Source organism: Asterias amurensis, chromosome 9 (genome assembly GCF_032118995.1).
Source record: "Asterias amurensis chromosome 9, ASM3211899v1".
NCBI lineage: Eukaryota > Metazoa > Echinodermata > Asteroidea > Forcipulatida > Asteriidae > Asterias > Asterias amurensis.
Window position 1 is genome coordinate 3262946 of NC_092656.1, and position 13243 is coordinate 3276188.

General features: G+C 38.2%; 1 protein-coding gene across 1 annotated transcript; it reads left to right on the forward strand.

Annotated features, from left to right (window-relative positions):
- The first annotated feature begins 611 nt into the window (after positions 1–611).
- Positions 612–13159, forward strand: LOC139941813 (alpha- and gamma-adaptin-binding protein p34-like). The gene is made up of 8 exons (XM_071938435.1): positions 612–681; positions 1636–1823; positions 2118–2217; positions 3028–3129; positions 4086–4157; positions 5087–5386; positions 6004–6108; positions 7069–13159. The coding sequence occupies exons 1-8, from the start codon at positions 618–620 to the stop codon at positions 7188–7190; spliced, it is 1053 nt and encodes a 350-aa protein (XP_071794536.1). The 5' UTR covers positions 612–617; the 3' UTR covers positions 7191–13159.
- The last annotated feature ends 84 nt before the right edge of the window (positions 13160–13243 follow it).

Below are 13243 nucleotides of genomic sequence, written 5' to 3' on the forward strand. Positions count from 1 at the left end.
CGCGCCGCGCCGCCCCCAAAAAGTTTATATTAAATAACATTTTCCAATATCTAGACTATAATAAGAACTGGTGAACCACACTGCAATTTTCATGTTTTAAAATAATATGTTTTATAGGAATCATGATCGATCGATTTGTAGAATCCAAACTTCACGCCGGTGCATGATTCGGTAATTTTTGTCTTCTTGGTAAAATCATTGTATTAATGCAAATGTTTAAAGACCTCAAATAGCATGTAGCTATCAAATCAACTAATACCAATATCCTTACCATCCTACGTGTTAAAAATGTATCTAAATTTGAACCTCATTTTTTGTTGAACTTTTATGGGGTCAAAAATCTGACTCAGTGGCCGACCGTGTTATAGTCGACGAGGTAAAAATAAAACCACGCAATTTCAAGGCATATTTGTGTAGATCATTGTATTCTACTTTTTTATAACATCTTTCTACCCATATGCATTTTTATAACAAACGGTTACAAACGCTTTTCAAAGACCAACTCGACCGATCCAAGGCAACGTTTCCTTTAAAATATTCAACACGGAAGGAAAAGTGAGCTGGGCGCGGTCAATGAACTTTTGGTTTAGCGCAAAGGCTTCTGGGTACATTTAAAGATGGCGGCGCCCTGTGCTCTGGTAGCAAGTTGCTGTTCGTTGGATCCTGCTGTCATTATTTCACGTAAGTTTTACTCCTGCTTTGGTTCATAAGTGAATCTGAACTATTATTTTGAGGTTAGAGGCTCTGATGTGGTTTGTAGCTTATGTAGCATGTAAACAGTTGGAAGCTTTTATGGTTAATCATGCTCTTGAGTCTTGTTCATTCATCATAGATTAGTCTGTCTAATTATAGGTATAGCTAGAGTAACTAGTAGTAAGTAGTAGGGGGGATTGTTAGCTCACCTTGTTGAGCTATTAATGGCTCCGCTTTTAACATCGGTCTCATCAATGTCACCATTACAGCCCACCTTCGATACATGTCTTAAACGCTAAGTTTTCAAAGGTCGCAAAATGCGAGGTAGTTTGATTGCAAATTTCTCCCATTTAAAAAAGTCCTATACTACTCCAACATACCTCATTTTATTCCTTACATTTGTGGAATTACTATAACACATCACAGGGCTTACTAAATGATGACTTTGTCCAGATGTGATGATTTGAAAATTGGTCCAAAAAAACGTGTACAAAAATTACATTTATTATGACATGTTCTTGGGCGCCGCCATGTTTTATTATTAATTAGAAATAATCAACTTGACTTCTTGCTGTGCTGTGAAGAAAAAATTGTTTTAAAAAACTGCCTACGAAAACATGGATCTTGCCCATACTAGTTGCGATAATCGTAACCCTCCTCCCGACGGCTCCGTCCTGGGCGGCCGTCGGGAGGAGGGTTACGATTATCGCAACTACTCTCAACAATGGTTGACACAGGAAACTAGGCGTAAAGTCAGCAGACCAACAATATTTATGGGCTTATTAAAGTTATTGTTTATGGGAAATTGTAAACGGTGTTTTGCAAAAGAACCTTTCTGACCACCTGAAACATCATTAAGTAAACGTTAAAGATTTTTTTTATAAAGTTGACAGACAAAGCTGGTGATATTTCACAGAGGTGTGTTAATTTAAATTTTTACAGAAATACTTGGACAAGATGAACTCCCCCCAGAGCAGCAAGTCACAGACGGCATCGTTGGATACCCCTGGTCCATAGAGAATAAATACTACACAGCAAATGTACAGCTATGCAGTACACCAGCAAAGACTATAGGAGACGCTGAGTTTGCTGAGAGACTCGAAGCAGTCATAATTGTATTTGACGACAAGGTATTTCTTTGGAACACCAAACTTACTCTTGATCATTACTCTCGATCAAAAAGGTGTTTTTGCTTTCATTATTCTCTTGCGACTTTGATGAGCATTTAAGCCCAAATTTTCACAGGTTTATTATTTGATACATATGTTGGGTTGGGATACACCAAGTGAGAAAACTGGTCTTTGACAATTACCAGGCGTGTCTAGTGTCTTTATGGAGCTCTATAAAATAAGACCCAGTGGGAAGAAACCAACAAAATAAATCAAGATTTCTTTTAACAATTCATTCATTGTTTCCGACCACAGGCGAGCAGTTTCGAGGCAGTTAAACAATGGATGCCCTTCATCAACCAGCTCTCTCCTTCTACTCGGATTCTTGCTTGCCAGCAGTTCACAGCAAGTGCAGGTAAAATACACACATTCACCCTTGAAAAGACAGGATGACCAGGGGCCAATTTCATAGAGCTGCTTAAGCAAAAAAAATTGCTTAAGCACGAAAATAGCTCGCTTATTTTGCACATGTTACTGGCAAAAATGTTGTGCCATATACACTGCTTGTGACTGGTATTTAGCTGTTGTCTACTTAGCATAACAATTGAGTGGAGTCTTGGCCGGTAATCTGATTTTACTAAGCAAGGATTTTTTGGCTTTTAAAAGCAAAATTTTGTGCTTAAGCAGCTCTATGAAATTGGGCCCAGGATATGAATATAGTGGAAAACAAGTAACAGTTTTTATTTGTCAAGTAATACACCACAAGGGAAACTAAATGAGACACTTGTCCGTGCTGTTGTAAAGCCCTTTCTGTAGCTTTGAAAACCCACTACGACCTCATTGTTTACTCCCTGTTTACTACCCTGTGCCTATTGAACTGGTGCAGGTTGCACTACATGTATTTATTTTAGGTGTTCATTGATTTACCGAGGTAAGAAACCTTTCTATAAAAATGAGTTGAAACTATAATTCAGTTTCCCAACATGAGTTTCATTTCCATCTTACATTAGTCTAGTTTCTTTTTAAGTGAAACACAACAGTGCTCTAACAACTGAGCCATCTAGCCCCTATGTTCGATGTTAGTAGTCTCAACCTTTCTATGGATCAGCCTCTGCTTTCGCACATAATCTCAAGTTTTATATCACATGAACAAATTTAAGAGAATTCTTCATTTCTATTTCTCATCTTGTCTCCCCTTTTTTCTTGTGTTTCTTTTTTTTCACAGAGGTTTCTCGACATGAAGCTCAGCTTTGGTGTTTAGACAACTCGTTTGAGTTGGTAGAGCTGGAGCAAGCTGAAGAAGATGCTGATGAAGATGAAGATGAATGTAAATAGCGCCCTCTATTGAGTCTTTCCTTTTTCAAGTTATTAGTGATCTGTGCACATTCAAAGTTTCAGAACAGGAAATATGAACACACTTTCTCCAGAAAATGTGTGTAAAAGGGACTCTTTAACACTATAATCCTCCCAAATCATCACTTCATGAAATTGTCTGATGGTAGTGAACAGTATGCACAAATAACTTATCAATGGGCCAAGCATACCAATCTTATCCACCCTGAAATGAAGTAACACAAGAGTGGAGGATAGTGGACGATTGAGGACTGTAGGCCCAATAGGTGGCCTGGTTGGCTTGTGCGCAAAGCGCTCGCCTCTCACCAAGGTGACCCCGGTTCGATTCCCGGCCAGGGCCATATGTGAGTTGAGTTGTGCGTTGGTTCTCTGCTGTGCCACAAGGGTTTTCCAGACTATCCGGTTTTCCTCGCTCGGGAAAAATCAAACACTTTCGATCTTGGCTGTGCTCCGTGGTCATAATGGGTTGATGTGGCTGGCAGCCAAAGGCGCCCTTGCATGCCTGCTTCTCGAGCACGTTGTAGCTGTGTCCTTCGCAATTCAGCTCTTAGCTGCGAGTAAGGATGGTTAGCCCCCAAATTATTATTATATAATTAACAATTGCTACAACACTGTGCAAAGCAAATCTTATCCAAGTCGGAGCATACAGGCGATGAGTGACCATAGAGTGGAGGATAGTGGAGGACTGAGGACTGTAGGCCCAAAGAACAATTGATTATCACTGGGCCAGGCTTACCAGTCTTATCCAAGTCCGAACATGTTGGTGTGAAGTGACATAAGATTGGAGGATAGTATTTGGGCAGGTGGGCCTTGGGAATTTTAACCAAGTCTTGGCTTTTGGTGATGATCATACAGAAATAAAGGATCTCCTTAGAAATAAATTGTAAATGGATCTATCGATAATCTTGTTGATGTTGTTGTTGTTTATAGATGACATTACTGGAATGAAACGAATCATCGCGTCCCTTCATGCTCACACATGGTCAAACTTGGAGTTGAAAGGTAAAAATATCTTATTTCATAGAATCGAAATGGTTTTATGTTGTCTCACCCAAGATTTATTTGAATGAGTTGTGGCAAAAAAGTAAAAAATTTACAATATTTTACAATACAACATGTGAAGCGGCAGCAAATCTCATGTTTTGCACCACAAGGGAAACTGCCTGGATAAAAAGTAAATTAATTTTTCGGTGAACCAAGAAATACGGTGAGGTTCACGATAGAAACTGTTATGAGTAATGTTGGTTCTGAATAGGACCGGTGATTGAACCCCCCAAAAAATTATTAGAACAGGATTTGAACCTGAAACTCCTGGTTAATGTGCCAGCGCTCTACGAACTGAGGTATCTAACCCTAATGTTGGCAGTCTCCCTAATATGTCAATATTTTTTTATCACCAGGAATCACACTCAAATTGTCTTGATGATACAACAGAGACAAATTTACTAGAATGGGATTTTATCATGCAACCTTTTTAATATTGTGAGTTTTTCCTTAATATTAACTTAACAGTACAGCTACTTCATCGAGAATTGTTTGTAGTAAAATCTGTGAAGTTTTATTTACAAACAACTGTTAACAAGCAAAACAAAAAAGCTTGTCTTGCTGTTGATGAAAATTTATTACAGTTGTGTGTCAGTACTGTTGATGTCTTTTATATTGACTGGAACGGACATGTCGGGCGCGTTTTACACATTGAGGTTTAGTTTAGACTTTACACTGGCATAAAAATATACAAATTGATACATAAAGATTCAAAGAAGCTAAAATACCAAGCCAGTGAGTGGCGAGAAGGAACAGGTGACCAGCACCTCTACAAAGCCGTCCTGCCGCAAAGAATATCCCCTAATACGAACCCCACAGTTTGATGAACAATGGCACTCTTTAGAGGTCTAATGTGCAAATTATCTTCTTCTTCTTTTGTATGCTAGAAAGCAGAGGAATCTTCAGTATGTTACAGTCTGAAATGCTGGCAGGGAATAGACGAGTTTCCGATGACAATTTATCACTAAACTCTTTACCCGACGCTGACGTCCAACCAGGGGACTCCGCCAACACACACTTCAGAATAAATACAGAGACATCTTCAGGCGAAGAAAACATCGCACAGACTGTGACGTCATCATCTCAAAATGGACTTGACGCTGTTGCTGCTAGTGGTGTAACGAGTTCAGCTGCGGAAAATGCAGCGGAAAAGGGAAGAGGGACGACATCAACACATGGAAGAATAGGTAAGTCTGCAGGTCTTATATTGGACGAATCAAGCGGTTTCCACCACGCCCCTTGGCCTCTGTCCACTCTGCCGACATTGAACAATTTGAATTTTTAGCAATCCGGCCATAGCCAAATCCAGCCGCAAACCTGAAAAACAAAGTCCTCCATTTTCAACATTTTGGACTCGACCTCAAAAGGTAAAATCTGTCACGCCTTCTTGTCTTATTTTGTTCAAAGGCATCGTCAGTCTGGTCCGGCCATGCTCCCAAACACTCTCTTGTACGACAGTTACAAGTTGAATGGCTTCTGACAAGCACCCCATACAAAGATATTGACAAAATAAGGCGATCGACAACATTAAAGCCTTTGCTTTTTAAATTGTTTCTCTGTGAAGCGCCTTGAGCATCTTTTAGGCGGACTTTGGCGCTATATAAGTTTTCGTAGTTATTATATTATTATTATTAAAGTCATGTGGCTCAGTTGGTAGGGCCCCAGCATGTTGATTTTAAGGTCACAGCTTCAATTCCCGTTTTAGTAAATTCTTCTTTGATCAATCAAAGCTAAGAAACGGATGAACAGTACTCCTTGCACCCCTATCTCACTCTAAGATGAATTTCTTTCTTTTCCTATACAGATAGTCTACTGAACGATGATACGCAACTCTTCAGAGCGATTGGCAGCGAAGACCCAGGGGGTGAATCCTTTGAGGAATTATTCTCAAAAATGGCGGCCATGAAAGGTGAGCCAAACTAGAGGAAGTCCTACAGTTTGTTCAATAGACCTTTATCATGGTGTGGCCATCTTGATTTTCTACCATTCAAACCATTGTAACCAAACTGAGGCTGGAAGAAAAAAATAGTCTGGTTCCTTTCTTAGCAGTGGATTTTAACATGCATTACTGCTGTTTGATACAGGGAACACGACCAAGATGGATGCATCATGATAAAGGTCTAAAGCCCATTCTGCATGTCCCAATGTCCATGATAGGCGTGCAAAGGATTCTGGGTGAAATCTGAGTCAATGCAACACCGGCAACCATCATGGCACATTGGTTCTGAAGTAATGCGATTCACAACTACATGTATAAAACCTGGCAAACTACAAACTACAAAAATTCAATTGAAATCTATTTGCCTGAATTGCTATAGATTATTAGCAGTGACTAAAACATTTTTGTTTGATCTCTGGAGTCTAAAATCTGATATTTGAAAACAGTGTAAAGGCTTTTTTACTATTTTCTTGTGACTCGTGATCATTTCAGCTTAAATTTTCAAAAGTTTATTGGTCAAACAAAGTGCAGATACTGGTCTTTGACAGTTACAAATGTCAGATGTGTGCTTCAAACAATCTTTATTGTTAGAATTAGCATAGTGATTAAGCACAGGAATTGTTTTAGTAGTGGGGTCAGATAGGGGAATATTTAGGGGCATTGTGCCTAGCCTTTGAAGTTAGCAACTTGGGCTTTGGCACAAAGTCAGAGTATGTCATGAGAAAGATATTTGTCCATTGGGCCATCGCAGTTTCAATTTTGAACAAAAATTTGGTAGAATAAGGCAAATTTTGTCGAGTATGCTGTTTTTCCAGTTGTGATGCAAGAAAATTCGCTTGGAGTATGAAACGAGCTGAACAAGCAATTTTAACAAATGGCTGTCATTGCTAGTGAAATGTTTATGATAGACATTTTGGTTACATGTTTCAGAGAGAGCGTCAGCCATGACTGGGGATGACAGGAAGAAGTATGCGGAGCAGGTCGCTGTGGCTTTCTGGAGGGCTCTAGGAGGGGACGAGGAGGAGGTGGATGGATTAGCAGCTTCAAAGTAAAAGGTGCAATGATTAGCCAAAAATAGCAATGATTAGCAAAAATTATTAGATTTTTTTTTGAGAAATGACTAGCAATGATTTTGAAAAATGATCAGCAATGGTTGTGGAAAAATTGTTATTCTGGAAAATGATTAGCAATGACTGAAAAAAAAAGATTAGCAATGATTTTTGAAAATTCTTATCAGTGATTTTGAAAACATTCTTTTCAGTTTGACAGCTTGCTTTTATTTTAAAACAATATTAGAAAATATGTTGAAAAATACTAGTTATGACTCTGACAAATTATAAGCAATGGTTTTGTAATAAAGTCAAGGTAAACATTTAAATATGTATGCACCGTGCTTTGTCCTGATAAAGTTATTACCTAAAGTAAATATTGTGTGATTATCAGCCATATATCTTTTAAATTATCGTTTTTTATATTTTGACCAAATCATCGCTAGATACCGTTATTCCGTACAGTAAATTACCCTGTAGACTGTATTGAATATGACGTCACCATTCAAATCTACCCTGCAACATGGCTTTTGTGAGCCTGTGCGTGAGGGTGGGTGTACGTGTGCCATGTAGAAATCCAACCGGGACTGCTGCGTGCTGCATGCTTCATTGATGTTTGCGTTAAGATGCGCATACGGTTTGCCCTACAAGATGGGACTTTCATAGCAAAAAAAGAGTTATTCAATACGTTCTATTATTTGTGCACTGTACATTTTAAACTTAATGCTAAAAAAAAAACTGCATAAGATGCAGGTTTAGATTTGTTTTTTAATCGCAAAGTTTTTATTTGAAGTGGGATGAGAGATCAGGGAATTTGTTTTGTATATCTTGGACAAAATTACTTTATCTCAAAGTAAGAGTTAAGTTTATTTTTTTAAGTAGGATTTGAAACTTTGCATGGATGAAGTATAACTAAAAGAGCTTTGCAGTAACACCATGTGAAAATCTCTTTTGGGTAGTGTTAGTTCTGAAAAGAACCGATGGTTAACGACTCAATGTTTTACAGCACTCTTTATCTAAAGGTGGTGTACAAAAGAAGTGTTTCATTGGGAAAACTTCTTGCAAACTATACTCGCCTCTTAAAGAAAACAATAAATAGCAAATCTGGACAGATAAGAGTGCTGTATTTATGTCCAAACACTGGCCGGGAATTTCACTTTTGAGGGGGAAGGCAATGTTCCTTTTGCAAAGGGCACGACCATTGGAAAATCGTAAAGTTGAAAGAAAACCAGGGATTAAAGAGCCCATGAGCCTGAGATATCGTTATAGACCGCATTGAATATGACATCACCGCTCAAATATTTGCCCTACAACATGGCGTCTGTGCGTGTGTGTGTGTGTATGTAGAAATCAAACCGGGAATGCTGCGTGCTTCATACATGTATGTGTATGCGTTTGGACGCGCATACGGTTTACCCTACAAGATGGCGACTTTCATAGCAAAACGGGGGTTATTCAATACGGTCTATTGACGTGAAGGCTCCTAGATACCACACATTGCTTGTGAAGGTCTTTTTAGTTTTAGTTGCACTTATTGATGCTAACTCAAACTAAATGCATTTGATTTTATAGTGTTTCTTATATCCGCATTATACCAGCTTTGTTTTTAACTGCAATAAGTTTTTAAAGTGTTTTTGGCATGGACAAATTAAGTGTTCTTATCTTTACTTTCCCAAAGCCAAAAATTAATGTGTTTATTGGGTTTAACCAATCCAGGCTATGCCATGTTTTATCAAATGTAAATATTACTCGTATATGTTTACTTGTAGTTATATTGTGCTTAGAGTGTTATGGCTGAGTGGTCTAGTCACCTGACTCAAGTTATGGTGTTGTCAGGGTGTGAGTTCAGGCACCAGTCATGGCACTTGTGTTCTTGAGCAAGACACTTGACCGTAACTGCTTTGTCCCTCAGATGGACGTAAAGCCAAAGGTCCTGCATGTTGTGTTATGCACAAATAGGGTGCATGGCGGAGTAGTTTAGAGCGTTGAATTCATGTTCTGGTTAAGTCATCAGAGTGTGGGTTATGGGTGAGAGGGTAGAGGTTGATATTGTGTTTGAAAAAGCCCAGGGAGCTGAGAAAGATTAAAGGAATGCTATTGGCCCAATGACCAGGGCCCAATTTCATAGAGCTGCTAAGCACAAAAATTAGCTTAGCATGAAATTGTTGCCTTTATAAAGACAGAATTACCAATCAAATTTCCACGTGATTTTCAGGATAAGCAAACAATAGCTGAACGCCAGTAATAAGCAAGAAATGGAAATTTGGTTGGTAGACCTGTTTTTTTCAAGGAAGAAATATCGCGCTAAGCAAATTTTTCGTGCTTAGCAGCTCTATGAAATTGGCCCCAGGGCTATAATTTAAAGGGCATTGATATGGTTATTGTAAAACGCACTATAGAAGAACTGGTTGTTATTATTTATAGTTAGTACCAAGCATACTTATCATTAAGAAAAGGGGTTCGCCCCTGTGTGTTTTGCATGGTTGGCTGCAGATTGCGCCACGGAACCTTATAAACCCTTACAAGGTGCATTACTACAATCAAACTCATAATTTTTTTATTTAAAGGCAGTGGACACTATTGGTAATTACTCGAAATAATTATTCGCATAAAACCTTTCTTAGTAACAAGTAATGGGGAGAGGTTGGTGGTATAAAACATTGTGAGAAACCGCTCCCTCTGAAGTGCCATAGTTTTGGAGAAAGAAGTAATTTTCCACGAATTTGATTTCGAGACCTCAAGTTTAGAACTTGAGGTCTCGAAATCAACCATCTAAACGCACACAACTTCGTGTGACAAGGGTTATTTTTTTTTTCATTATTATCTCGCAACTTCGATGACCCATTGAGTTCAAATTTTCACAGGTTTGTTATTTTATGCATATGTTGAGATACACCAACTGTGAAGGCTAGTCTTTGACAATTACCAATAGTGTCCACTGCCTTTAAAAACATGCCTGTCGTAAAACAAATTAGCACCTTAGATGCCCTGCGGGCTTAGATAAGCTGCGTTTTCATATGTTTTTGTGATGCCTTTAAATAATGTGTCTTTTGTGTATGTATATAAAACTCACCACTGAATAACTGTACAAATAAAAGCAGATTTAATGAATTTTGCAACAAAATCTACACATTAAAAGCTGCATACATAGTACATTGATTGGAATTGTTGTTTTCTTTGTCATGATTTATTTTAGGCATGGTCGTAAAAAGCTTTTGTAATAATTTACTTTAAATCAAAAAGTCCCATTTTAATTTTTTTAAATTCTTTTTTTTACAAATTGACTCAAATGCTTTGATAAGGCATACCGCTTGCAACTTCTTTAAAATTTGGGTCAAATGGATCTTCACCACAGTTTATGTTTAAAATTGATCACCTGTCTTAATTTCTGATCAAATCTGGATACCTTAAAAATATTGTGCCGTTTTTTGCTGAGATGTACTTTACTTTCTGATGAGGTTTAAATGTCAGGCTAGCATTTGGGTGTTGACTTTGGTTAAAATATTGGCTTCAGTAACTCATCATTAAAGACAGTGGACACTATTGGTAATTGTCAAAGACCACTCTTCTCACTTGGTGTATCTCAACATATGCATAAAATAACAAACCTGTGAAAATTTCAGCTCAATTGGTCACCAAACTCCTCAGAAATAAAACATCCCAAAATAAAACAAAAGCGAATTTTGTTAGTAAACCTCAGTGTACCCTGATACACAAAATCTGTGTACTGAATAACTGGGTATAGGTTTACGACAAATTGCAAACTAACATTACGTTTATAAAGAAGACACCGACCGGGGACAAAATCAACTAAAACCGGCGTGCAAGCGCCCCTTCATCCAGCATCGTCTGTAAATAGTTTGTCAGCAGACTTGGCCTGAATCTACCAAACAATCTTACTACCAAGCAAAACAAAATGAACCCAAAACCATGAAATATCCTGCCACCACTTTTTTACGAGTTTTTACCGAAATAATGAATATCACATTCGAGACAATTTAGATAGACCTAATAATTGTTTCATAACGAATGAAAAACTATATTCATTTTGATTTTACCCATATACACCGATGAGTGTTTACACTGTATACTCGGTACTTTCCCGAGTTCTGTGAACAAAATCACATGTAATAGATGTTAAATTTGCATCGGGGATAAAGAATATAAATTTTGGTTTTTACCCATACACCGATGTGTGTTAGCACTATATACTCAGTGTTTCACCGAGTATACAGCATAATCACTGCATATTACTCGGCTGGGATTCGAATTCGAACCCATGACCTTTAACATCCATTAGAATGAAAGGAAAAACGGATCGAATGAAAGGAAAAACGGATCATTTTCCGCACGTCGCCACCGCTTTGTCCGTCCTCAATCAACTTCTATTTCACTGAATTGTTCTCTTACCTTAGAAGAAGGGTTACCGCATACATACATCCAGAGAAAAGAGAGAGGAAAATAACAGTTTGTAATGGTCAAAATTTTGCCCCCAAAACACATAAGTATCAGAAGGCCTACATTCCACCTTCTCACCTATGAGCAGACGATTCATCGTGGATAACCGTGCAAGTAGCATAACTATTGGTATCTTCCGGGAGGGCTCTCGTACCTCTCATCCCAGTGCAAGTGCCCAACGGGGCCCACACGACCCCATTTCCCCTCGCCCAGCATGCCTGCTTCACCCTCCTTAGGGCGTGACCCAAACGGCCGTGCCACTTGGTAGGGAAAAGCGCTCAGCCGGGCCCCATCAGAGTGCCCATGTGAATGCCCTAAACTCCGTACATATCCCGGTTGAAACATTGATATGTGCGCCATTTTGTATTTCCTTTACGTATAAATTATGTGGCCACCCGAATGTTTTCAAAGATATTCGAATTTCTCTCATGATACTTGCATAGTTCAAATCTTTATTTAAAAACAAATAGTTAAAACTCTTTCTATATTTACCACATCACACAGCAGGCAGTGTGTGAAGTCGAACCTCGGCCTGGGAGGGAACAAACACGCAGCAGCTCGGGTTCACATTCAGGATACGACTAAAATGCCAGCAAGTCAACATTCAGTTGATGTGCGCCCGCCCGGGGTCACGCACGGCTGGTTTATTGTTATGTAATCAAGTTTTTACTGAAGTCTTTAAAGGCAGTGGACACTATTGGTAACTACTCAAAATAATTGTTAGCATAAAAACTTTTTTGGTAACAAGCAATGGGGTGTTGTTGATATAGGTTTTCTCGGTCGATTTCGGCAAATAAGCAGCCAATTTAACCACCAAGCTATTCTATTTCGCGCGGAATAGAATGCTACTAAAAAGGGTCATTCAATTTCGTTTTCGATTTAACAAAATAATCATTCAATTTAACAACTCATCAAAGCAGCATTCAATTCGCAGACGCTTCTTGAGGCGTGTGGGTCACGAAAAAGAATGACGCTACGCTAAATTGAACAGAGTGCTAAAGGAATTTGACTCGATTCAAAACGGAATTGAATGGCCGAATTCTGAATTTGAAACGCAGTAACAACTTGAGAGGCAAAACAGCTTTAATTCGAACGCATGAAAATGAAATTGACTGCTCATTTGCCGAATTTGACCGAGAAAACCTATAGTATAAAACATTGTGAGAAACGGCTCCCTCTAAAGTGACATAGTTTTCGAGAAAGAAGTAACATTCCACGAATTTGATTTCGAAACTTTAGAATTAGATTTTGAGGTCCCGAAATCAAGCATCTGAAAGCACACAACTTCGTTTATTTTCTTCCATTATTATCTCGCAACTTTGTTGGCCAATTGAGTTCAAATTTTTACAGGTTTGTTATTTTATGCATATGTTGAGATACACCAAGTGAGAAGACTGGTCTTTGACAATTACCAAAGGTGTCATGTGTCTTTAAGAGACGTTTAAAACATGACTTGTATATATAGCTGGTCTTTCGTATATTATTGTTGTTATAAGCATAGTGGATGTCATTATAATAATAATAATAATAATAATAATAATAATAATAATAATAATAATAATAATAATAATAATAATAATAATAATAATAATAATAAT